Below are 26,778 nucleotides of genomic sequence, written 5' to 3' on the forward strand. Positions count from 1 at the left end.
CAATATGCAGTGCTGAGCAGTGCACTTCAACTGCAAAGTTCATGATCGAAACCAGCTTGTTTGCGGGAATATGTAACAAGCATAGGGCAAACCCTTGTGTACACAGCCGTATCTAGCCACAAGCTACAGTGCTGTGACTCATAAAAGAAAACAATCCACTTTGTGTTATATCTCGATTTAGCACTTTTTAATATCGATGTGACTTATTCCAAAGTGGAGCAGAATGATCAATCTTACAGCCCACACTGAAGGCCGGAGAAGAAAATTGTGGTCTCTTGACTCCGCTTTACACAATTTATAGAGCAAAAAATGACAGAATTCTGCCTTTTCCTCATATTGCCAACAACAAGCATTCAAAAATCACAAGTTGCACCCCCCCAAAAAAACATGAGACCGCTTAAAATCAAAAGTAAACAAAATGGGGGGTGGGGTTGATTTTTATTTTCTTAGGTTTTTTTACCCTTAGAGTGCCTCAGATTGTGTTTTCAAGCTTTTCTTCTAAGCCACAGGGGATAGAAATTTCCTTTAAAAAAAAAAAAGCTGAAATTCTTACATAGTTACTTGACTGCAGGAGCTGGGGATTTAAGGACAACACCCAATATCACAAGACTTGGAATAAAATCACGAGGGTTGGCAACACTGCATTTTTCTCGTGCTTTCTCAGTGTGTGCTTTTGTCTGAGTCCTCCATGGAACCTGTCTTGGGAGCAGAGGCTGTGACCATCTCGTGCTGACACCAAGCTAACCCTTATGCCTACTCATGAACGTGGAAGAGAAAGGGGAAGCAAATGGTGGCAGTAATGTGCACACTCAGTTTACAAGCTGTCTAGACTGTCTTCCTCCGACAGCACAATCAATAGTGAAAAAGATTTGTGTCTTTCCAGAGCAATACAATTATGGTTGCTATTAGCATTGCTTACCTTAGCAGTAGCACCAAGAACCGGAACTCCTGTAGGCTTGGTGTTGTGCTGTCGCAGAAAAAGGCATGGTCCCTGCCTCAAAGAGCTTAGAATCTAATCGGAAGCACTACAGCACCAGTGAGTGAAACAAGCAGTAAGTGGGAGGAAGGAGGAGGGTAACTGCAGTGAGGCCACGCAGTTGTCTAGAATAGGTCTGTGGCTTTGAATTCTTTTAAAGGCAGCATACATAATGTCTAGAGCACTGCTCTGGGATCCAGGAGACTTGGATTCTATCCCTGGCTCTGCCACTAGCCTGCTGGCTGAAGCTGGGCAAGTCATGTCGCTGCTCTGTGCCTCAGTTTCCCCATGTGTAAAATAGGGCTAACAATAGTCACTAAAGTGCTGTGAGATCTGCTGATGAAAAGAGCTATGCAAGAGCTAGGCATTATTATTACTATTTATTAATGAAGTGTTTGAACATAAATACCAAACTCTTTCTGTCTGTCTCACTGTCTAGCCAGTGTTAGGTGTCTGATTTCTGTAGGCATCGTGACAGAAGTGGATCATGAGAGGGTGAAGGGTTGGACATATGGGTCAGTCCAGGGACTTAAAGATCCACCCATGCCTCAGAGGCATTGTGAAAAGGAGTGGAGAGAGATGTGTCTAAAGTCTGTAGCACGTGGCATAATGTGTGGGTGTATTCCCACACTGTTAACTGTGCAGCATTTGCTGGTGGTCCACAGAGAGCCGGCCACCTAGAGCTCCACAGATGTATGGGGGAGATGTAAGGAAAGCAACAACAGAAGTTAAAAAAAAAATCTTTATCACAGGAAACTAGAAATGCTTCAGTACTTTCCTAGTGTTACTTTTCCATGCAAGCAATTGCCACAGACTTGTTACATGATCACAGAGCAGAGGGGAGATAGCTAGGCGATGTGCTTGCAAAGAGTGGGGACTCAGAAGTTAGTCGATCTAATTATATGGCATCTGCACTATGAAAACAGGATGAGAGCCCTTGTGTGTGCGGGTGAGCACATGTACACTCACATAAATGCTGAAAGTTATTTGCTGTGCCACTTTCTTGTTACTATTCAGAAAGGAACCATCCAGTTGTTGTGCTCATTTGACCCATGGTCAGAGAATTTCTAAAGACCTGATTCTGGTCCCAAATTGATTTTACACTGATGTAACTCCATTCGCTTCAGTGGAGATACGCTTGATTTACACTGACAGTGGATTGAAATCTGGCCCTCCCCTATATCACAGGTAACAGAATGTAGTCCAGATGTGTTTCCCTCTACTCCCCACTGACCTAAAATTCACCCAAGAACATAATTATTGATCACGTTAGCACCTACATGTTCCAGTCGTGGACCAGGACCCCATCGTGCTAGGCATAGGTGTCATGGATTCATGGGGCTGGTTTATGCCCTGAGCTTTAACCCATCTCCTAGGAGTAACACTTTTGTGTGCTGGATCCTCTTTGTCCCACAGGGTTGATGCAGCTGACTCTGAAGCTGAGCTTTGAGCGCCAGCTTTCCCTCTCTCTGTATGGTCATGACTGCACAGGAAAGACAAATCTGCAGCTGGCCTGTGCCAGCTGACTCAGGCTCGTGGGGCTTGGGCTGTGGGGCTGTTTCATTGATGTGTAAATGTCTCAGCTTGGTTCTGGAGCCTGGGCTCTAGGACCCTGCAGGGTGGGAGGGTCCCAGAGCTTGGGCACCAGCCCAAGTCCAGATGTCTACACAGCAATGAAACAGCCCCACAAGCCCGAGTCGGTTGGCACAGGTCAACTGCTGGTTTTCTTTGCTGTGTCGACATACCCTCCGGGGCTCCCTGCAGCAAGTCCAGCCAAGCCAGACTCCTGTGAGAGACTCCCCCCACTTCTGGGCACAATGCTCTCAGTAAGTATCTGCAGTATCCACAACACAGGCCTTTTCAGAGGAAGGAAACAGTTTACCAGTTACCTGGAATACAGACTCTGAATGTCCTTGGGTTAGCATGAAAGAGGTTTTGCCATGCCTGCTTCCCTATGCTCCATTCCTGCTTTGTCTCTCCATAGAGAGAGCCCTGTGGCTGTGTCTCTGAGGCCAGTTCTTAACACAGGTTCCTGTATCCATTGTCCTTCTGCTGCAAAACAGTGCTGTGTTCACATATTCAGCTCCCTCTGCAACAAATATGTTGATTCTAGCCCAGACATTCCTAGTGGCTATATGTGTCAAATACCTAACCTGATCTCCCATATCCCAGGAAGAAAAATTAGTTATTCCCCCAACTGGTAGCAGTGCAAAGGTGCTCGATACAGAGTCATGCAGATACTTTATAAAATATTGAGGATAATTCTCACATTTGTCAAAGATGTATAAGCACAGAACAAAAAGACAGTCCCTGCCCCAAAGAGGTTACAATCTAAGTAGAATAGTAATGTGCCTATATATGGAATAAGTAGTTTGCGTCACACAGAGCAACTCACAGAATGGAATAAACCCTTTGGGGTCAGGTTGCAATCAAACTGTCCTGCTTGGATTTAACAATGGTACTGCAGATGTTATTTCATAATGTTTGCATTTAGGAATTTTGGAAACATTTTTCATCTTGTTTTCGTTCTATTTCTCTACATTGTAGACAACCCTGGATTCGTGAAACAGCTCCTAACTGTTACAAACAATTAATGTCAAGCTTACACAATAGATCTTGCTATCGCTGTTCCCTCCTGCCTCCCATGATAACTGTAGGGGACAGTAATTTATAGTTGCCATTCTTTTACAAAAGGAGTGCACATGACAAAGGATCAGAAAGAAAGGAGGCTAAATATCCTGACAAAAATGTGTTTTGTTATCGGGAAATCAGTTTTTAAAACAAATCTTGGCACAACTCCAAACATAGCTAGCTGCATGCAAAACTGAAGAGAGTAATAAGAAATTTCAGAATTCACTGCTTGGGTTCTAGAGCCTTTACGGCTTCTGATCCTTGTTTTATATTGGACCCATTACTGTGATATCCTGTTTTGGGAGAAGTGCTTGAGAGTTAAAGCATTTATACTGCTCCTCTGTCTTCAAAAGTCTGTGTGACTGATGTACCCTCAGATACTACAGTGATCAGTGCTTGACACGTGTATGTAGAAATTTACAAGGTGACCCCTGCCCTTCCCCATCTTTCACTCCTGGGGGCATTCTGCACCAAAAAATTACAAATTCTGTGCATACTGACCATACTGGGATTGTTAGGTGATTTATTGGCAGCAATTTGCCAATTTTCCAGCTCTGCTGCACCAGGAAACTAGGGTTACACAGTCTCCTCCACCAAACCCCCAATACGAGGGGACCTTTGAGGAACAGGAGGCTAGGGTGGACAAAGAGGCTACCGCTCAAACCCCTGTTTCATCGTTGTTTCTAGGTGAGACAGTCGGGCAATGCCGTAACAAGGGCGAGGCGAGTGAGGTACTTGCCTCAGTCACGCAAAGTGGAGGGGCACAGCTCTACCGCGATTGGCGGTGTTTTGGCGGCAGCTCTACTGCTGCCGCTTCTTCGTCGGCAGTTTGGCCATGGGTCCCTGAGTCCCTCTCAGAGGGAAGGACCTGCTGCCAAATTGCTGCCGCCGCTTCATTCATTCTTTGGCGGCAATTCGGCGGTGGGTCCTTCTCTCTGAGATGGACTCAGGGACCCACCGCCAAAGAGCCTGGAGCCGGCCCTTGCCTTGGACACAAAAGTTCCTTGTTACGGCTCTGCAGTCATGCATCCACCACCATTTATGGCCAATGATTTTTGTCAATTCCGGCACCTTGTGAAGAGAGTGGCTGACACCATCCACATACTGTACTTCTTGAGGAAGTTAAAGACTCTCATCACAAACTCCTGGACACTTTGCATTCCGTGATACCCACCGGGGTTGCACTACCCATTAATGAACCACTCCTGGATCCAGCAACTCCAGCCATCGTGCTGCTAACATGTATAAAGGTGGATAAGAAATATGTTGCCCCAAGGACTCAGAATTTTTGTTTCCTCCATCCCCCTTCTAATTCCCTGGTGGTGAGTGTTGCAAACAAATGGGGTAGACAGAATTACTCCAGGTCTGCTCGTTAGGAAAAGGGCCAGAAAAGGTTAGATCTTTTTGGATTAAAGCCTACTCATCTGCAACTCTCCAATTTCAGATCACAAATTATCAGGAGATTATGGACAAGTATGACTACATTAATTAGAATGAGTTCACATCCTTTGTTGATCATCTTCCACAGGAGCACAGAGAAACTTCCTTCTGGGCCATCATGAAAGAGGGTCAATTATTGGCCAGAACCTCTCTCTCCAAGCATCCTTGGATGTTGCAGACACTGCTGCTAGATCCATCTCCACAGCAGTTGTCATGTGCAGGATGTTGTGGCTCCAGTTGGAACCACAAAGGAACACTATTTCTAAGAGTGATGAACAACATTGGGCAGGACGATGCCAGGGTTGTCCTTGTAGTACCAACTTGTCCGAGGCAAGATTGGTGTCCTTACCTGCTTCACCTGTGTATCCAACCAGTGCTCAAGCTTTTTACTGTCCTGCATCTCCTCTTCCAGGAAATGGGTTTTGTGTTTCAATCCAACCAAGAGGTGAAGTTGTTCTCCAAACATAGCTTCCAGATGGTTCATGGGATTAGAATCCACCTGCTCAACAGGAGTACAACAAGTATTATAAACAGTAGAAGGGAGTCAACTCAAATTACTTAAATTCAGAAATGGAAGAGGTTCAACCGCTGGTGTCACCGTCACCATCTTGTGCCTGAATCTCCTCCGTTCTTAGCCATTGTGGACTATCTGCTGGACTTAAAAAATTGGGTATGTCAGTTAGCTCTGTTAAAGATTCATCACCCTGTGATATCAGCTTTTCATTTCCCCCTAGATGGGTATTCCATTTTTGTGCACTCTATATCCTTGAGATCTATTAAGGGTCTGGGTAATCTTTATTCCCAGGTTAAAAATGCTACTATGATTTGAGATCTCAACCTGGTACATAGATATCTTATGGGACCTCTGTTCAAATCTATGGTGAGCTGCTCCTTGCTTCACTTATCTATAAAGACTGCCTTTCTAGTAGCTATCATGTAAGCCCACAGGGTTGGAGAAATTGGAGCCTTGATGGCAGAACCCCATTTATGATATTTTTCAAGGGCAAGGTCTTACTCTCACCACACCCAAAGTTCTTAGCTAACTTGCTGTCAGATTGCCACTTGAACCAGTCTATTGATATACCAGTATTTTTTCCTAAACCACATAAATCTGAGGTGGGAGACTTGTTAAATGTACGGCAGGCATTGGCTCTTTATCTGGATAGGACCAAGCAATTTCGGAAGTAATTTTGACTCTTTATCTCCACTGGAGAAGGATCAAACGGGTCCATGATCTCTTCACAGAGACTCTTGAGTGGATGTACTACAGCTGGTGCTTTGCCTCCCCAAAGAGTTATAGCGCACTCTATCGGATCATAAGCAAATTCCACAGCACTACTTGAAAACATGCAAATGTCTGCGATATATGCAGAGCTGCTACGTGGGCCTCAGTGCGTACCTTTTCTAACACTATGCCTTGGTCCATGTGCTCAGATCTGATGCGGCACTTGGTTCTGTTCTATTGTCTTCAGTCTTGAACTTGATTCTGAAGCTCCCTCCTCCCTGTGAGGACACTGCTCAAGAGTCACCTGACGTGGAGCACCCGTAGGGCACTACTCAAAGAGGAAGAAAAGGTTACTTTGTGCAGTAGCTGTTCATCGAGATGTGTTTGCCTGTGGGTGCTGCACTATGTTCCCTCCTTCCCCTCTGCTTCAGACTGTTCTTGTTGGATGTTTGGACAGAGAAGAAACTGAGGGCAGTTTGCCTGTGCAGCCCTATATACCCTCAGAGTGTGGCATGAGGTTGTAGAGGAGGCATGCATGGGTCCAACAGACATTGCTTATGGAAAATCTCCGATCAAAGGCTTGAGAGGCATATGTGCACCTGAAGTGGAGCAACTATAGGGGGAGACATCGTGAAGAACCAAACTGCTGCCCAAGGTGAGTAACCTTTTCATCTTTGGAAGCTTGGAGTTATTTTCCCCCTCATTGATGCAGAATGAACAGAGGTCAGAATGTTCCCATAGAGAACAGCAAAGCTGTGGAACGCGTTCCCAGTTCATGTTAAAGAAATAACCATGGCGCTGAAAACTGTTAGATCATTTTACCATAGACATTAAATGTATGTGAATTTTGCTAGTTGAATTTCTCCCAATATTCTTTCTTCCTCCTGGGTCTCCTAGGAATGGAATGATGGTACATCTGACAGTTACTGTCATGACTTGGATGTTGGGGGCTCAGGCCTAGTAGTTGAAGCAGGGATCAGGCCTAGTGGTCAGAGCAGGAGCTGGGAACCAAGAGTTGAGCCAGAGATCAGAGTCAGGAGAAAGCAGGCCTGGAGCAGAGTGGAACAGGACGGGAGGAAGTCAGGGAACAAGGCAGGCACAGGAGCACTCGCAGCTGCACGCATAAGAATCGAGCCACCAGGGACCTGCCGCTGCACTTAAAACAGGCCTGGTCTGCAGGCTCCCTTCAGCCAATCAGGTGGGCAGGTCAATTAGGTGGTCCTGCCACAACCCATCTGAGCGCATTTATCTGCCTGGAGGCTGGGCTGACTAGTCCTCAGGCTCGGCTGAAGGAGCTCACTCCTTACAGTTACCATCGCTCATAATATAATCTATAAAGAAAACAGTGTATTGAGTGTAGGGATTCCATAGTGATGTTGTGGCACTTTCTCTTCTGTGCCTAACATTGACTCTTCTACCCATCTGATTTTCTAAAATAAAAGTAACAATTAGTAACTAAACAGGCTATTTAGCCTGAAATTTCTCAGGAGAGAGAGAAAAGGTTGGGGGTGTTTGAAGTGAATCTGATAAGATATATGAGATATACACATTAAAAATAAGTGGCAGTCTCTCCCACTAACATTTCACTTACTGTTCTCATCAATTTTTCTCCATCCATAACTCAGTTTTTTAAAGTGTGAGTTGAGATTGGTGAAGTTATTTAAAATGAAAATTCTTAGTGTTGGAAGGGCCTTGCTGTGACGCACGTTGTAAACATCAATTAAAGCAGCACCGTTGTTAATTAGGGTTTGGGCTTCTGGGAAATAGCCAGTCTCTAACTAATGTAAACTCCCTTGGCTTCTCCAAACAGCTTCTAGAAACTATCACCCTCCAGTGCCAGTTCACAACCTGCTATAAGCTGAACACTTTTCCTAGATTCTGAAAGGTAACCTCAACTTTGGGGCAGCCTAGTAGTGGCTACCAAAACTGTGTCATCCATGGTCCTGCAGATGGTGCTATTTTTATTTTTGTTTTTTGTTTTTTATTCACTGCTTACAAGTGCTCCTTAATCTAGATTTTCATTTAAAAAAAATCTCTTTAGTATTCTGGTTGTGAAGACGACCTCCAGAATGTGAACTGAATATACTGCAGTGCAGTGAAGTTTGCCAGAGTCTGCAGACAGCTTGAACCAATAGCTTTAGGAGTTGTGTACGGCTCCATTAATCTCAGAAGGCTGTTATATCTGAAACCTACTAATGGCATCTGAATGCTTCCCAGGGTACCCAGGATTGTGAGGTACCTTGCTGCTCCCTGCCGTTAGCATGAGAGAACCTTGTCTGTGCCTGCCAGGGGTCAGCTCCCTGATAACCCTGGCCAAAGACAGCACAAGTACTCCCCTCTCAGCTTCCCTGCCTCCCCCCAGACTATGCTGTGTCTCTGCAGGCAAGCGATAGGCACACGCTTACATTTATTCATGTTTTCACTATAAATATATCTATTTTCACAGAACAGAGGTTCAAATGATAGTAAGTGAGAATATTGGAAACAAACAGTTACATATAACCCAAAATCATAACATCCTTGCTACAGCCTAAACTTAACTCACAGGACATTAGTGTGTCTCCTAGAGGATCGCTTACACCAAGTCCTTTTCTCAGCATTTTCAACTAGAATGGCTGAGACCTTCCTTTCATAAAATCAAGCCTGCTGGCAAATTGGCTTCAGATTAAAGGATGACACCTAGTCCCCCTTCCGCTTCTTTTTCAGTTACACAATATGGACCTTTGCCCAGCAGGTTCTATTTTCAGAGATTGATCTTGGAGTTCCTCTGTCTTTGTAAATCTTCAGGCCAGCACCTCACCCAGGCAACAAACACAGCCTGTCACCAAGTATGCCCATTGTTTTTATGCTGATTGGGTTGGCCCGGAGGTATACAATACACAATGGCCTGCCTGAAATATAAATATTTACTACCTCCGTTCCTGCCTAGAATCAGTTTATCACCTTCTGGCGACCTGTCTTAACTTAGCTATTTTAAGAACATAATTTTCAGGATACATACAGAACTCCTTACACATTATCTGCCCATACATCTCACAACAATGATGATTACCAGTGTGACACATGCTTTCAGGTAGAGAACTTATGTGACTCCTCTTGGTGAATGCAGGGGATCCTTGTAACCCTATGTACCCCTGTGCCCTTTGCCAGTGGGCACCAAGAGGTCCTTAGGTCACAGACATGAGCTAGTAACCCCTCACAAAAATGCAGAAAAGTTTTGTTCTCTTTATTTTTAAAGCGACTGTTCCATTTTAGAAGCCATGTTTAGCTACTGTGCTTAGCAGTCATCGCTGGATGTAGCAAACCTAAATCACTTCCTACCTAAAAATCCCCGAAAGGCCTAATTCTCCCCCTCCCAGCCGTCAATATTGCCAGCGTCCCCTAACAACGTCTACAGTGCAGTGGCCCATCACTAGAAAAATCTACAGCACCCTGAAAATGTATCATTTGGAGACAGTGTAAAATGAATTGAATTCAGAGTCAAAACGTATAGATCATACGAGGAAGCGTGGTTGGATGGGAGCTGCGGGGACAGTGAAGGGAATGGGCGTGATTGATTGCATGGGAAATATAACCTTGGTTTAATAGGCCACTGAAATGAATGGCAAGATTCCAGTTGACTCCAAGTAGCATTGGGTCAGTGTCTGTGCATGTACGGGAAGGCTTTGTGATAGCCATTAACTTTAAAAATGTATTGTCAAAGATTTAGTCACCCATGCTTTTATCACCGGGATAATGATGATAATTTTAAGTACGTTCTAATGATGACAAATGTCTTGGAGATTTCTACAAAATGAACCATAGCCAGTTAAGAGACCATCATTTGGCAAAATAATCAGTCATGGAAGGTGCAGATTGAAAAGATCGATTGAGTCTTCCACGTCTAATTCAATGGAGGACTACTCCCTAAAAAAAGACTGAACAAAAGACTCTCTAGTTTTATATATCCCGGGAAATGGAGCTCCTGTCAGTTTCCTTTGGATGCTATCTGCAGCCTTATAATTTTGGAGAGGTTTTCTTGATGGTCCCTTTCTATTTTCCCTTTCTTAATGTAGTTATGCCTATCTATATGGCCTGGTGGCACGCTATATAATTCTTATCTCTTTTGGGGTGAAACCCTAGCCCTCTTGAAGTCAATGATATTAGTGAGGTGCAGATTTCACCACTGGTGTTGTAAAGTCCCCCCCCCTCCTGTAGGTGTCACTGACCCAAGCAGTACAGGTGGTTCAATCTTTCCTCTTAAACCCATTAGCCTTCTGGTAATTTTTATTCCTCTTCTCTGAACTCCCCCTGAATTTGCCAATATCTTTCTGGTAAGGTGGGGAAAGATTTTTCAAAGGCACACAAAGAGCAGATGTGCCAGATGCATGCAGAGAAGGGCCCATTGCCTTCCTGCAATCCTTATGAAGATGAAAAAATGACACACGTTCCTGTTTTGAGATTTTAAACCTCTTTCCACACTCTGCTTCCAAAAAATCAGAAACTGTCTTAGGTTCTGGTTCTGCAGATATGTAAGCACATACCCAACTTTAAGCCTCTGACTAGTCCCACTTAATTCAGTGGGACTGCTGACAATGCAGAAAGTTGGACATGCTTAACTGCCTGACCGAATCAGGGCCTGAGTGTAGAAAATGGTTATATTTCATTTAAACATCAAAAGAACATTGTAATTATTCTCAGCTTCCCCTTCCTCTGCCAACAATTGATATCAAAATGTTCCTTTTAAACTTTCTCATAGAAATGAATACAGCCTATGGACTTGTTCCCCCCATAGGAACAAACATTTGTCTAGTAAATGGCTAGAGCATAGTGTTGGGAGTAGGGAGTTCTGCTTTGATCGACTGTGTGACCTTTGGGCAAGTCAATTAAAAAAATAAAACAAAAAAGACTTTTTGTGCCTCTGTTTCACCATCTTCAAGGTGGATATGATATGATACTTAACTCAAGGGGGTGGTAAGGGAATCAAGGTTTGTAAATGCTTTGAGAGCCTGGGCTGAAATTTGCTATATAAGAATAGAGTATTTTTATATAGATTGTTCTGGTGCTAATAGCGTAATGTATGAGCACCATGAGATGTGCTAGCGTTCGAGTGGTCTGTATTTAAGTTTTTGTCATAATGGCTTTCATCTGGCTGCTGTAAGATTAACTGGAGCTCTTTGCTGTCTGCTACAGAATACATGCCTTGCTGGGTAATCTTGGCTTTCTGGTGGTGGTTTAGTGGCTGTCTCTTTAAGCTGGTGGAAGGGTTCTTGCCTTTCCTTCTCTCTAGGCTGGATAGTTTTGATAGATAACACATATACATTGATGGACAAGTGATTTATGGTAATCTCTTATAATGCTTATTCTATAGCTCACAGAATTGTAAGTGTGGCATGCTGGCAAAACTGAACAACTGATCATCAGATACAGGTCATGGTATAAGCATGGCTTCTCAGAATGCTCAGAGTTTCCTCCAGCCACTCTCCTCCTGGATGTCCCGGATGTATGAAGCTGTCCAACAAGCAGGAGACTCCTTATCTTCTTCGTTGGTCAACTTGAGCAGAGTGGACCACAAGTTGGAGGAAGATGGAAACCAGGACTTAGAAGACAGTGATGGCAGTTATAAGGACTACTCTGAAGATTCAGAAGATGAAGGAAGCTTCACCCAGAACATGAAAGGTGCTGAGCATGTGCATCTTGAAGACAGTCACTTTCCATCAACAAGTCAGGATCTTGATTCCCAGGCACCTGCCAGTGGCTCCAACATGAGTCTGCAATGGCAAAAAAGAGTGAGAAGTGGCACCAACTCCTCAGAGCAACGTCCAGACGACACCAGCTCTCTGTCATCCCAGGGATTTTACCAAGAATATGACGATCACGAGCTGCTAGGTATGCTTCCTACCATACCCGAAGAGGAAGGCTACCTCAACAGGCAGATAAGGGATCTTCAGCATGACCTTGATGTGGCTGGCTCATTAGAAAATATTAATGGAAAGGCATGTGTGGAAGGTAAGATGATGGTAACCACACGGCAGCATTATGCAAGAGGGCCCATTTCTCTGCTTTGGCTTTGATTGAGTTCGTTATTAATCTGCTCATTTTATTTTACATCATCTCTTGTACATTTCTCACAGTTTCAAAATCCCCAAACCAACAATGCTGATGGCCCTGATTCTCCTGTCTTTCAGAATTAATTGCATTAAAGTGAGTGGAGTTCAACGGGTGTAGAGACACGGTAGGTTAGAGGAAAATCAGGCCCTGTTACCGTATTAAGAAATGCAGTTCATTTCCCACATTTATTCAATTCAGGCTCATGAGCTTGACATGTCAGTGTGCTGTGGATTTCAGCCAAAATGCTTCAGGTATCAGAACCCTTCAAAGGGAGCTTTTCACCTTAAGCCTTCCCTTTGAGGAGCATCTGCTTGTACACCATTGCTTAAAAAAAAAGAATCCAACCTTGCCATGAATCTTAAGATGTTTCTGTGTGGTTTGCTTTGAACACTGTACTGAAAGCTAGATGTGTTTTGAGAGTTACAGGTGAAGTACTCCCAGATCACTTTTTCTCCTCAAAACTTTTCAAATAAGATCTCAGAGGACCATAGGTTCTGACTTCTACTGGCACCGGTGAATGCTTGACCCCCCTTAACCCCTGGCCCCACCCCGACTCCACCCTTGCTCTGCCCCGTCCCACCCCCAAAGACCCTGCCCCAACTCCACCCCCTCCCTGCCCCTATTCCGACTCCTTCCCCAAATCCCCGCCCCGACCCTGCCTCTTCCCCACCTGCTGCCCTGAGCGTGCCACTTTCCCGCTCCTCCACCCTGCCTCCCAGAGCATGCTACAGCTGTTTGGCGGCAGCACGCGCTGGGAGGTAGGATGAGGAGCGGGAACGTAGCACGCTCAGGGGAGGAGGTGGAGGAAGAGGTGGGGTGGGATGGGGAACTTGGCTGCTGGTGGGTGCAGAGCACCCACTAATTTTTCCCTGTGGGTGGTCCAGCCCTGGAGCGCCCATGGAGTCGGCACCTATGAAGAGGACACTAAAGTAGGAAATTACAGGAAATGGATCAGAATTTGATTTTTTTTTAAAAAATTAAGTTAAATTAATAGTTTCAGGGGTCTGAATCTCCACTACCCAAAGGATTTATACTAGGTAGCCCCTAATAATGGCTTCCAGACTGGGCTTGATAAGTTTATAAAGGGGATGGTATGATGAGACTGCGTTCAATGGCATGTAGCTGACCTGCGACTGCTAGCAGCAAATATCTCCAACGGCTGGTGATTGGACACTAGATGGGGAGGGCTCTGAGTTACTACAGAGAATTCTTTCCCAGGTGTCTGGCCTGTGGGTCTTGTCCACATGCTCAAGGTCTCACTGATCGCCATATTTGGGGTCAGGAAGGAATTCCTGCCCAGGTCAGATTGGCAGAGGCCCTGCATCTTTTTTTTTGTCTTCCTCTGCACCATGGGGCACAGGTCACTTGCAGGTTTAAAGTAGTGTAAATGGAAGATTCTCTGTAACTTGAAGTCTTTAAACCATGATTTAAGGACTTCAATATCAGAGGGGTAGCTGTGTTAGTCTGGATCTGTAAAAGCAGCAAAGAATCCTGTGGCACCTTATAGACTAACAGACGTTTTGGAGCATGAGCTTTCGTGGGTGAATACCCACTTCCTCAGATGCATCTGAGGAAGTGGGTATTCACCCACGAAAGCTCATGCTCCAAAACGTCTGTTAGTCTATATGGTGCCACAGGATTCTTTGCTGCTTTTAAGGACTTCAGTAACTCAGCCAGAGGTTAGGTGTTTATTACTGGAATGAGTGGGTGAGGTTCTGCGGCCTATAATGTGCAAGAGGTTAGACTAGATGATTATGATGGTACCTTCTGGCCTTTGAGTCTATGAGTCTATAAGTTAAATGTGTAGTTTCAAGGATCTATATGTCAGCTACCCAGAAGATGCAGACTAGTTTCCCCCCTAATAATGGAGAGAGAGGGCTGCAATAATCTGAAAACTTTGGCTGATGAGCAACTTTAAGCACAACACCCTTTGAAGTGGGTGGTGATAGTCTGGAATTTCTGTGCTTCTGCACAATGTTGTATGTGACCTCACTGTGTGTGTGTGTGTATGTGCATGTGGAATTTCCTCTGTCAATCCATTTTCCATGGGCAATCAGGGAGAGCTGGCAGAGGTGTAAAGCCTATGTGGACACTGCATGAAAACTAGCATCCTGACTACATTGTATATAGGTAATGATGTATTAAAGCCATTGTTTCAGGGAATTTATATTTTCTCTTGGCCTAGAGTAAAATTTTCAAAAGTGATTTAGGAGCACAGGGGCTTGTCTACACAGGAAAGTTAATTTGGATTTAAAGCGGAATTCCTATTCCTGAATAACTCCATGTGTTGGACTCTCTTATTCTGGAATAAGAATGCCTTGTTTCAGATTGGCTTAATCCACTTCCCAGGAGTGCTAAGGTCTTGTCCACACAGGGAGTTATTCTGGAATAGCTATTGGATCAAGCTGATTCAGAGTAAGGCACTCTTATTCTGGAGTAGGAGCATCCACAGAGGCAGTTCATCAGGAATAGTTAATCTGGCATAACTCCCTGTGTAGACAAGTCCTAGGACTTCCAAGTGCTTAACTCGTTTGAAAATGGCATTTAGATACTTCTGAAAATTTGAACCTGCTGTTGCAATAGCTCTCTCCTGAGAGCAGCTAAACACCTTCATCTCCCACTGTTGCCAGTGCGAACTGTGGGTGCTCTGTAGCTCCACTATTGTGTTTGATACTGCACAGGATCTGGCCTTTTGTTTTGATACTTGGTGGGGAGATCAGACGTGGATGGTGTAAATCTTGGCAGTGGCCATTGAAGAAAAATTTAAATCTGTCCTTTACTTTCTTCCCCCTGCATCATCATCTCCATTAAATAAGTAATAATTAGAAAGGAAGGAATAACCAGCCAATATTACTCTTTCCCACCATCACCCCCTTCTCCCAAACTGCCCTGCCTGATGCCTTTGATACTGTATTTTAGAGCTGGATCAGTGTGAATTCTCAAGTTAGAAATCCATGCCTCAGTAGTGGTGTCTAATTCACAAATACTGCATGAAGCCAGAGTAATCAGGCATTTTTGTGGCTGTGCAATGGGATGAAATCCAGCCCCCCTTCCCCTTCCCGAAACTGAGGGCAGGATTTGACATTAAAGGACTGGAATAGTGGCCACGTTCTCTCAGGGCCTGTTCTATGGGAGTTCCTGGCCACTGGGTCCATGTTAGTTCTTATGACCTGATTCCTACCACCCTCTCGCCACATTAGTCTATATGGAGCCATCATGGAGCCCTGCTCTGCAGAGCTCCTCACCCTGCCTGGCTGCTTTGCCCAAAGCCCCTTCCTTTTCACCTGTAAACCCCAGCTTTCCACATTCCTAGTGCTTTTTCCTCCATTCTGCACTGCACTACGGACCATACTGTGCCCTCATGACTTGATGGCAGTGAAGTTGCAGGCATGGATCAAGGGCACGATATGACATGAAGCTCTGACTTCTTTCATCTCAGAGCTATCTAAAACATGTACATTGCAGCAGCTCGTTGTTAAGTGTGAAAGCACCGAACCGTGTCTGAAAGTGTCTTGCTTGAGGTTTTTGTTTTTTTTTAAAATTTCCCCTGTCTTGGATGTAATTGAACAGGTTCTGCTACCCAAAGTGTGGCATACCCCTTCCTAAACGTGCGTGCCCCTCTTTCATCTTTCCCATCGCTCTTTGGATCCGTTGACTGACACTGAGCATGTGAAATGATCTGATGATGACTGAGATGTGAGAAGATGGGATATCCTGACAACTTTAAATTTCAAATCTGGATTGAAATGATCAGAGGAAATGTAAGAGGTATCCTTGTTTCTGTTAGCTTTCTTCCTAACCCTAAATGACAACCTACGTGAGCATATGGCCTGGCTGGCATTCAGTAAAGGAGAGTCATTCCCTAGCATAAATATTAAAATTTTGAAAAATTTTCATCTTGCATTTGGCATTATTTGCCTTGGTCCTGTAAAATACATGTTTCCTGTTTATCTTGGACTCTTTTCAGAACATTGCATCTTGATTTTATTTTACTTTAATGTACCATATTCCCCTCTACAACAGAAGATTTTTAGGCTAAATTGGCACAAAACAAAAGCGATGCTTGAATGCTTTTTGTTGCCATGGAAATATTTCTGGGCACTTACTGAAGACCTGGTTGCCAATAGTAATGTAACAGAGAAAATAGATACACTTCATTTAGCAGCCACAGATGATTAATAGACCCATTACAGGGTCATCCCAATATAGGCTTTGCTGGTTTTAAAAAAACAGCAGCAAAAGAAAAGCCTTTTGGTGGAAAAACATCACCTTTGCGAGACGAAGTGAAGATGACATTATAGCGGTTAAAAAATTGGGCAGAAAAGACCGATTTTATCAAATAAGTTTTTTAACAGATGGTTTTCAGCCACACTTTTTTTTTTTTGCTTTCAAGAAACGTGATCCCTATTTTCTAAATTGGCCCTTCTGCTGTCCTCAGTGCATTCCAAACGTAGAGTATTGAAAGGCATCTCTAGGCTAAGGGGTCTAAGTGTTTGGGCATTGAAATCTTTGAGTTCTCAAATCACACTGCTGATAGTTAATGTGGCACATGCTGATTTGCTGTGGCATAGGTTTGGCTGCCACTGCATCCCTGCATTGAGCCCTCAGTCTATAAATAAGAGATGCAAATGCTGTTGTGCCACAAATGCATTGAGATGTTCTAGCACTGTTTCACTTTCGTCACTTTTGGTCCATTGTCAGAAAACTAGATACATATGAGATCTGTATAAGGTGCACTGGAGAGTGGACACCCCATCAGTATTTAATTGAAGCTCAGTTGCCTTACTCCATATTCCTCTGTCACACCAGTTTAGCACCAATTCTAAACATTCTTCTTCTTCGGCTATCCCTCGATGCGAGGATGATCTCTGCCAAGCGGGTTCATTGATGACTTTTTAAGTGGCTGAGGAGCCCAATTCTTGCCCTGCAGATTTTCCCACAGAAGTGACAGTTGTAATCTTGGAGGAGACATAGCTGTTGGTTGGAATGCTGTGCCCTTGCTTTCCTCCTTTATCGCTTCTCTGTCTCATGAGCACCTCTGTTCTCCTCAAAGTGAGCTGTGGCTTAGTGTATGATGTGGCGCCACTGTGTTCTGTTCCGCACCAAGTCCTCCCAGATTGTTGGGTTGATGCCTCCCTTTTTAAGCTGTACTTTCAGTATGTCTTTGAAACGCTTTCACTGCCCTTCTTCCCTTACTTAATTGAGAGAAGAGTACTTGCTTTGGGAGGCAAGTGTCAGGCATACGTACACAGTGGCCAGCCCAGCAGAGTTGGTGTTTCGTGACCTGCACTTCCATACTGCTGATGTTGGCTGCAGAGAGAACACTGATGTCAGTGTGTAAGTCTTCCCAGCTGATCCTGAGAATCCTCCTGAGGCAGCGCTGCTGGAACCACTCCAGCTGTTTGAGATGTCATCTGTAGGTTACCCAGGTCTCACACTTATAGAGAAGGGTGGGATGACAATTACCTCGTAAATCAAGATCTGGTACTTGTTTGTAGGTCCCTATCATTGAAGACTCTAGTGGAAATAGCATAAGAACCAAGTCAGTCCTTATAAATCCCTCGCAGAAAACAAGTGATGGGATGGTTTACTAGTGACTAAAAAGAGGAGGCCTGTTGGCTTAGGGAACTGGCAATGGGAATATGGGCCAGCATCACAGGCTTGAATCTAGTTCAAATAAGTAATATCCCAAAATGCTATGATGGCTGTTAGGCACCTGTGTGAAATCAATATGGTGGTCAGAGCCTACTTTTCAATGGACTGATGTCCCACACAAACAGAAAACCACACTCAACTGAAACTGTCAACTAGTATTCACGACGAGAGGCTGAATTTGGTATAGACATGGGGACTGAATTACCACTTGAGTTGAATCCTCTAGATCAGAACTGCAGTGCATTGGGGAAGCGTGTACTTCTAGTGCCAGTTCTGCGAATGAAGAGTCTCCAGGGCTGTCAGTCTGACACTGTGTTCACAATGTTACAGTATAAGTGAGCGAGCACTAAATTAGGAAATTCTCAGGAGGCAACTGTAACATTGCAAAATCAAGATTTTTATTTTTTTCTGTAATAAGGCAAGATCCATGCCAGCTAAAGACTACATTCAGATCACACTGAAATAAATTTATTAGACCTTAGTAAACTAGGAAATGTGAAGGTTTATCATTACCCAAGGAATCTGGTTTGGCATTAGGCATCAGAAAGCAAGAGACTGCCAGGAAGAAGAGCTAGATTATCCTTGGTAGTAGGCATTGTTATAGACTTAGTTTTTATCCAAGGACCTGGAGCTGAGCCAGGTGTCATTCATCTGTAGGCAGGCTGTGGGCTGAGCCTCTGTATGATCTGTGAATAACATTTAGAATTTAGAAACTGAAGATTACTTTTCCGTGTGTGATCACACATGCACAGAAGGGCTTGTACTCACTAGGAAAATACATCAAGGTTAGCAACCTCAATGTGCATCATCCCAGACATGTTTACACCTAGAGAAGTCTTGAGTCAAACACAAGTTATTAGGCTTAATATGGGAGTAACTAGATGGAATTCTATGGTCTGTGTTTTGATAGTATGATAGTCATATGATGATGTATGACTGACTATATGTGGTAGAGAATGTGGGTAGGTAACTGGTCTGTGGAACTGAGGGGAAACTGAGGCAGAAACTAGCCTAAAGCCAGGCCAGGTAGGTGGCTCTGCAACACACTGTACAAACACACAGTGAGAGTTCCTTCTCCAAAGAGTTTACAAAGGGGTGTGTATTGTAGGGTGTGTATTGCGGAGGCATATGACGTTGAAGTGACCTTGCCCAAGGTCACACCAGGTCAATGACAGAGCCAAGGATAGAATCCAAATATCCTGAGTCCCAGTTCATGGCCCTTTATAGTAGAGACACTGCCTCCTATCTACCTAAGAGGCATGAGAACAGAAGGTAACCAAGGTATACTTTGCAAGACGTCTGTCTTCTGCATTCACCAGTGAGTAGGTTGTATAAAGTTACACAAGCTAATCTATTGTTGATAATCTATTCTAATTATTTATTAGCTAAGAGGAATTTATTTAAAAGGAAAACATGGGCGTTATGATTCACAACAGTTACAGAGCAAATTGTGTGTGTGTGTATTTGTGCATGTGTTTTCTGAGCCATTTTGCCAAGCAGCATCCTCTTCCCACTCCCCATATGGCAGCTGTGCCTCTCTCTTCCTTTGGGAAATTGTTTAGGACTTGAGACTTCATTTACCAATGAACAGCATCTTGGCAGCATCTGAGAAATGTTGCATCTCTCATTGAAAACCTGCCTCTTCACCTTTCATCTCCTTCTACTACTGCTCTATACAAGGTGGGAATGATCTCGCTGTGTTATGTGTGAAGTAACAAGCAGATTTGTACAATACTAACAATGTTGTCTGCAGAACTAGAACATTGTATTTTTCTGCAACGACTGAAACAGTTTTTTCCGTTTGTAGTTTCAATACTTATTAATTTGGCCCCGTTTGTAGAAGGTCACTCCCATAAGTTGTTGATTGCAAGCAAATGTTACAAAACAGAACATTCTCTGGGACTACTACAAACTTGGGCCTTGATCTTCAGTGGCATTCTAGCTGCATTGCACCATTCCAGTAGCATAAGCAGCTCTAAAGCCAAGCTATCCAGTTTCTGGAGGATCATCCCAGTCCATAGAGATCTGTTGTACCACGCAGCTGGTATAACAGCCCCTACATCTCTCTAGTATGGGGGTATGATTAATGCTATCTTGTGCCCTGTCAATTCCTGGTTGTTGTAATTGACCATTGGCAGCTGGCATAATTTAGAATTGCCTTTAGATGTTGTTAGGGTGGTATGAGACTCTTGAGTCATTGTTGGAGATAAACTATGGAAAGAGATGGATGTTGAGAGGGATCTGAAGGAGGGGAGTAAGGTTGTATGGTGTGCATGGACTTTTGGATGCTTATCCAAACCCTAGGTCACAATATTTAAACTGGTTCATTCAGCCACTTGATTCAAGGAGTCAGTTTTCATAGCATCTAGATTAGAACACAGACTGCAGGTTGTCTCAACGTGTTATCTCTAATTCTAGTACCTCTGATTCTTAACTTTCCAAGATGTCCAGCTTGTTAGGGGAATGTATGAATATATGCTACATGAGACAATATTCTGGCTCTGAGAACTCAACTGTGAAAATATTAAGACCTATCCTAGTCAAAATCTGAACAACTTTTAGGATCATGCCATGAATCTCTGCAGACAACTAGGGACCAATAGAAATCCGCAGATGCAGATTTGGTAACTCACTCCTCTGCTTTGATTAGTTGGGATTATATGTGGAAAAATGTGCAGTTGATGGTTGTAGGATGCCTACTAGCAAGTTGGTGTGATTGGGCTGTTTTACTGGAGGTGTTGGTCGTGTGGTTCTGAGGTGGTTTCCCCAGATTGAGCTAAGGAGATGATTACTAACGTTTGTGTGCAGTTCAGTGGCGGACAAGTCTCAAGAGATTTGGGAGTTTTAGAAGTTCAGATAATGGTCCCATCTTACCCAAGGCCAGTGAGCTCCTCTTCCTACTGTCTCCCAACAGGGCCATGGGACTTTCCTTCTCATTCCTATCCAGGTCCATGGTACTATCTCCCTTCTTTTCTCCAGACATTGCGGGGTTAAGGAGAATTTGTGTTGGGTCCCTTCGCCTCCACCTCTCATTTCTGGCTTGCAATGCAGTCTAGATCATATCAAGCCAAAAGTTCATGTGAATGGTGTGCGGAAGAGCAGGGCTCAGCAGAGACCACAGCTGTACTGTACAGAACTGTACATGTTTAAGGTACGGGCAGAGGGATGTATGCCAGGGCGGTCCCCTGACTTCAGTGAGCTTTGGATCAGGGCCCTGCTGAGAAGCCAGAGGCCAGCTGGTCAGTCACAGGAAGCTGTGGGTATGGTGAAGGGAAGAGTCTGAGGCCTGATTGAAATGAGATTTTCTTAAACAACCTGATCTCCAACTTGTAAAAACACCTACGGACTTAGTTCAGTTTGGCGAAAGGTCTCAGTTTTGTCCAAGCCCTGAATCCCAGCTAGTTTTCTGGTCTCAAGTTAGGAGCCTGCTCAGATTATTAAAATATAGTACTGTAGTTATAGAAACACTGTTCACCACTGCCTTGTCTGAATGTTTTTTTCCTTGGGAGTGCATCTCCATTGAAATCAATGGAGTTATGCTTATATAGAACTAGGGTTAAGCTGTGATGAATCAGCCCCAATGTAACTAATCAAAAGCTTATATCGTTAAAAAAATTATATTAAGTGGAAAAATAAATATCTACCTTGTGGCAGTGCAATAGTAATCCTTAGCAGCCCTAAATAAAATATCTTAGCTAGGGAATTTGTTTCCACCCTGTTAATCAGCAAACAAAGAATGGTGGGTGTGCACCTGATGGTTAAGAGACTCCAAGTGTAATGAATTGTATTTAATCAGCACCAATACACAGGAACCAGCTGATAATGAACTGTGGTATAGGGAAAGTGCCGTTTATGGTGAAGCAGAGTGAAAGTTCTGTGAGTTGTTTCAGTGAATTTCAGTGTACCAGCTGGAGTTCTGCAGATACTGTAGTGAAAGAGTTCTGGGGATAAAACACAGGACTCCATTTTAAGAAAGCTCCCTTCTACCTAATGGAAAAATCTGGAGTAAAGTCTGATCTTGTTGCTGGGTGGTCTTTTGAAAAGAGAGTTTGCAGAATGATGCTTTTACATTAGAATAGTAAACAGCATCTTAAAAAAAAAAAAGGAGTGGGGGTTGGTACATAAAGATATTTCAAGCCATTGTGCCATATAGCCTGATAGAGGAAAATATATGAGAGAGTTAAGAAATATAAACAGTTTTCTATTATGAGGGAAGGCTGTATCATGAAAACTTGCCTTCCTATATATAGGCCCCATCCGTAGTATTTTAATTGCTACTAATTCATGCTTAATGAAAACCCATAACACACAGTAGAAATGGGCTAAATCAGGGGCAGTTTTGCTTTTGTAAAAGCTTCTTGCTTGCCTTTTCATTTGGCTGATACATAAGCCCAGGCAAGGGGTGGTTTGGATCTGAGCACAGTTGCCAATTTTCACGTGGTAAATAAGCACCTCGACTTTCACAATAAACCAAAAACCAAGCTAATCCCATTTCAAAACAAGGCAGTCCCTAAGAACCCCAACGCTCTATGTGACTAACCCCCCCCGGCGTGCAGTCTGGGACTGTAGTGGACCCGCTGTGCACCCTGACTCTCTCCCCCCTTGCCCTTGCTTGCCGGGAGCCAATCAAAAAAGAGAAGCAAGAAGCTACAAGCCAAAAACTAGCCAACAACCAACTCACAAGCCAATTAAACCAAAAACAAGTCCAATTTCTGTGGTTTTTTTCCCACGGGTTTGGCATGTCTGGATCTGAGTCCCATTTTTTTTTAATTTACATCCAGATGTGGGAATTGGAAGAAGGATATAGTTAAAGTGGCCCAGTTGCATATAGCTTGTACAAGGTCCCTGACTGGAAGAAACCCGACTCATGACTAGAACTGGCAAAAAAATGTTCAGTATATAGTAAATTCACCAAAAAATACAATTTTGGGGGCCACTGAAACTATTTGTGAATTTGGATCAAATTCTAGGAATAGTTTCAGCTAAATAAAAATGAGGAAAATGTTTCTGGATAGCTCAGTGGTTTGAGCGTTGGCCTGTTTAAACCCAGTGTTGTGAGTTCAGTCCTTGAGGGGGCCCTTTAGGGATCTGGGGCAAAAATCTGTGTGGGCATTGGTCCTGCTTTGAGCAGGGGATTGGACTAGCTGACCTCCTGAGGTCCCTTCCAACCCTGGTATTCTAAAACAGTGAAATTTTTTTTAATGAACCACTTCAACATTTTGTTTCAAAATGAACCGTTTCATTTTGAAAACGTTGTTTTGTTCAAACTGAACAAAATTTATTTGGTTGTTTTGGCAAGAAAAAAAATCAGTTTGGTTCAGAATGAACCTCTTCTTTGTTTTGTTTTGTTTAGGATTTTTCGGTTTGGCCACTAACCCAGAAAATTTGCTTAGCTCTACTCTGTTAGGGTAGTGGGCCGAGTGAAGCAATAAGATGTTACAGTCACTCACCTTTTGGGTGTGTGTAGCATGACTGAACAGTTGGCCCTAATTTGCACTCTTGTTGACAGGCTCACTAGAGAGCATACAAAATGAATGGGCTTGGATATGTCCAAGTCTTTCTAAGGGCTGAGTTACGTTAGTAGGGATGGAAGCTTCTATTGCCACTGCAGGTGCATTACCTGAATTAGGCACTCTTCACAGTATTTAAATTCACAAAAACCACCATCCTGAAATGGTACAGCTTTAATATATTACAAAGAGGCCCAGTTTCTATGTATTTGAAATACATTTTAGGCCTGACTTTTTTTAAACCAGGTCTCCTATTTGACAATCATTTTGGGTCCACAAGTAATTGTTAGCACAAATGAAGGAACGTGGACGCTTAACTGCCTGATTGTAGCTATAGGTCAGGTAGTCAAATGTCTGCATTCCCTCATTTGCACTCCCAATTAGTTGTACTAGCAGTTGGTTAAAGGTGTAAAAAGAGAGTCTGAGGGTTTCCTGGCAACAAAATAAAATCACCTCCAACGAGGGGTGATAGCTTTGTCACCTGGAGTGTGGCTCCCACCGACGAAGCGCTGTCCACACCAGTGCTTTTTTTTTGTCGTTCAGGGGTGTGTTTTTTCACACCCCTGAGCGACAAAAGTTTTAACGACAAAAGTGCAAGTGTAGACAAAGTTGAGGCTCTTTGAAGCTCAGGCCTATAATTATAGAGGGATCTGGTAGTGACATCTGTGTTTAGGTTACTGTACGTTTCCATTAGAAAAGATTCCTTCAACCTTTGTTTTGACAAACTATAACACCTCCATTGTTTGCAGCCAGACTTTGAAATTTGGCAGGGGTAAAACCCTTGAACTATCACCCTCTCGTCCTATGGAATTCAGTTCAGATTTTGCTGAGTTATAAAATATTGAAAATCACCGTTTCTCTTCTGTCACTAGTGTTCCATTGGGGAACTGTGGCAATACAGCAAAATAATAATAGAGCATGAACATTCCACGGTCCGACCCGTGTCTCCGCCACTGCTGCAGCAGGCACTGTACTAAGAACATTTATGATCTGTACATGTATGCATATACATTACAACACAGTCTTTAATTTCTTGGTCGCGTACTGTTTTTGCCACTGGACCCCTTGTTCATTCAGAGCATCATCCTGCTCCCTCTGAACTCAATAATGAAACTCCTATTGACTTCAGTGGAGCAGCATCAATCCCTCAAAGCACGGAATGGGTACACACAAGAAAGAATTAAGATTACCTGGGAAGGATAAATTTGGCATTACCTATGTTCCAAGTGCTTGATCTCACAACTTAAACAACCATCATTTAATAACATGCAAGTGGAGGACGGTATGCAAAATGCATATGTTTTACACCATTCACAATATATTTTATCAGATATGTGAAATACATTCTTTATAGTCTTTTGAATAAAAAATATGTAATTCTGTATACTTGGTAACTATAAAGAAGTCTTGGACCATTTCTCTTGAGTGTTTTTAGCTGTGTAGTATTTGAATGTCTGTAACCTAGATATCATATTGAGCATATATTTGAAATTCCTTGCAAAAAGTGTCTGTGGTAATTTGAAATGTACTGCCAACTCCCCTTTACAAATGATCAGAGGTTTGGTTTGTAAAATAGGCTGTGTGTATGAGTAAATAAGTTAAAATGAATGTACTGCGCAACATCTGCAAATCACAAGATGCGTTCATCATCTTTCACGAGTTTAGATCATAATCATAGGCCCTTTATTTAAGTTTCCATGGTGATTCTGAAAATGCTTTCCCCCCTTTCTAATCAGAGCATTTGTAAATCTGAATGTTGAGTTTTTTCTTTTCCATGAGTAAACTTGGTTGTATTAATATAAAGATATTAGCGTGACAACCTGTGGAGCTGTCTCCTTCCAGGACAAAGATTCAGCAGCAGAAGTCATATCAGGCATTTGCTCTTGATCCTCTAGTTCTAGCATTTAATTAGGATATATTTTTTAAAATGCAGCTAAGAAACAGCACCCCACATCATAACAAGTGCTGCAGCATGGTCCACATAGAGACTCATACTGTTGACTCACATTCAGTTTGCGATCCACTGTAACCCCCGTATTCTTTTCAGTGGTGGTAGCACCTAGCCAGTTGTTCTTTTCTAAGTGTAGTACTTTACACTTCTCTTTATTGAATTTTTGTTGATTTCAGACCAATTCTCTAATTGTCAAGGTCGTTTTGAATTCTAATCCTGTGCAAAGTGCTTGCAAATCCTCCCAGTTTGGTGTCATCTGCAAATTTTATAAGCATATTCTTGACTCCATTTTCCAAGTCATTAATGAAAATACTGATGAAAACACTTTCTTGCTTTTTCATCTCCCAGTAAGTTTCTCAGCTTTAAATGCACAAGTCTGAATGAAGCAAATGTTTTCTCTGCACCTGCTAGCTAAACTGAAACTAAAAGTAATTAAGGCAAAAGCATTCTGTGCAACAGAAACTGAGAGTACTTGACTTATGGGGAAAAAAATGTAACTACTTGCATTCACCCCACTGTAAAAACTGGAAACTATACAGATACTTGTTTAATGCAGTACATGATATTGTGAAAGATTTATAAAGCTTGAGTTGACTTCAACAGTTAGATGTCCTGTTCCTGCCCAATTCTGTAAAAAAATAAGACAGCCCTTTTAACTTATTAAAATTCAGGAGGGCTCATTGATACAGCATTGGTAACTGAGGGCCAAAACAACTATTACACAATTAAAATAGTGTATTTTCTCAAAGTAGGGGACATTTATTTCTCCCCACAGTAGTGAGACTTCCCCTGAGGCATAGGCAAATACCACTTACCTACCAGGAGACCAATTTCTGAGAGCAATACTGATCTTATTGGCAATATTACTCAAAGCCAGGCAACAGAGGCAAATCTGATAACAAACCTCAACATAATAAGATTCAGTTTCTGATAGATTCCTGGTGGAAGCAAATTTCACAGCCACTGAGAGCTCCCTTGTCCTGGTCCCCATGAGTTCTGCCCTTGGGATAGACAGCAGGCCTATGGCAACCAGGGCCAGCTCCAGGCCACAGCGTGCCATGCGCATGCTTGGAGCGGCATGCTGCGGGGGGCGCTCTGCTGGTTGCCGGGAGGGCGGCAGGCGGCTCCGGTGGACCTCCCGCAGGTGTGCCTGCAGAGGGTCCGCTGGTCCTGCGGCGCCGGTGGAGCATCCGCAGGCACGCCTGTGGGAGGTCCACCGGAGCTGCGGGACCACCGGACCCCCCGCAGGGAAGCCTGCAGGAGGTCCACCGAAGCCATGGGACCGGCGAGCGGCAGAGCG

At 43.5% G+C, this 26,778-nt stretch overlaps 1 protein-coding gene across 7 annotated transcripts in view; it reads left to right on the forward strand.

Annotated features, from left to right (window-relative positions):
* SYT16 (synaptotagmin 16) overlaps positions 1-26,778 on the forward strand; it is a 148,843-nt gene that overhangs the window by 81,017 nt on the left and 41,048 nt on the right. For 3 of the 7 annotated variants that reach the window (XM_030558534.1, XM_030558532.1, XM_030558533.1), the window contains exon 2: positions 11,623-12,260. The exons of the other annotated variants lie outside the window; for them this stretch is intronic. In XM_030558534.1, the coding sequence (XP_030414394.1) occupies positions 11,696-12,260 (565 nt within the window). In that variant the 5' untranslated portion in view covers positions 11,623-11,695. The remainder of the gene's footprint in view (positions 1-11,622; positions 12,261-26,778) is intronic. 7 annotated transcript variants of the gene reach the window in all.

Source organism: Gopherus evgoodei, chromosome 4 (assembly GCF_007399415.2).
Source record: "Gopherus evgoodei ecotype Sinaloan lineage chromosome 4, rGopEvg1_v1.p, whole genome shotgun sequence".
Taxonomy (NCBI): domain Eukaryota; kingdom Metazoa; phylum Chordata; order Testudines; family Testudinidae; genus Gopherus; species Gopherus evgoodei.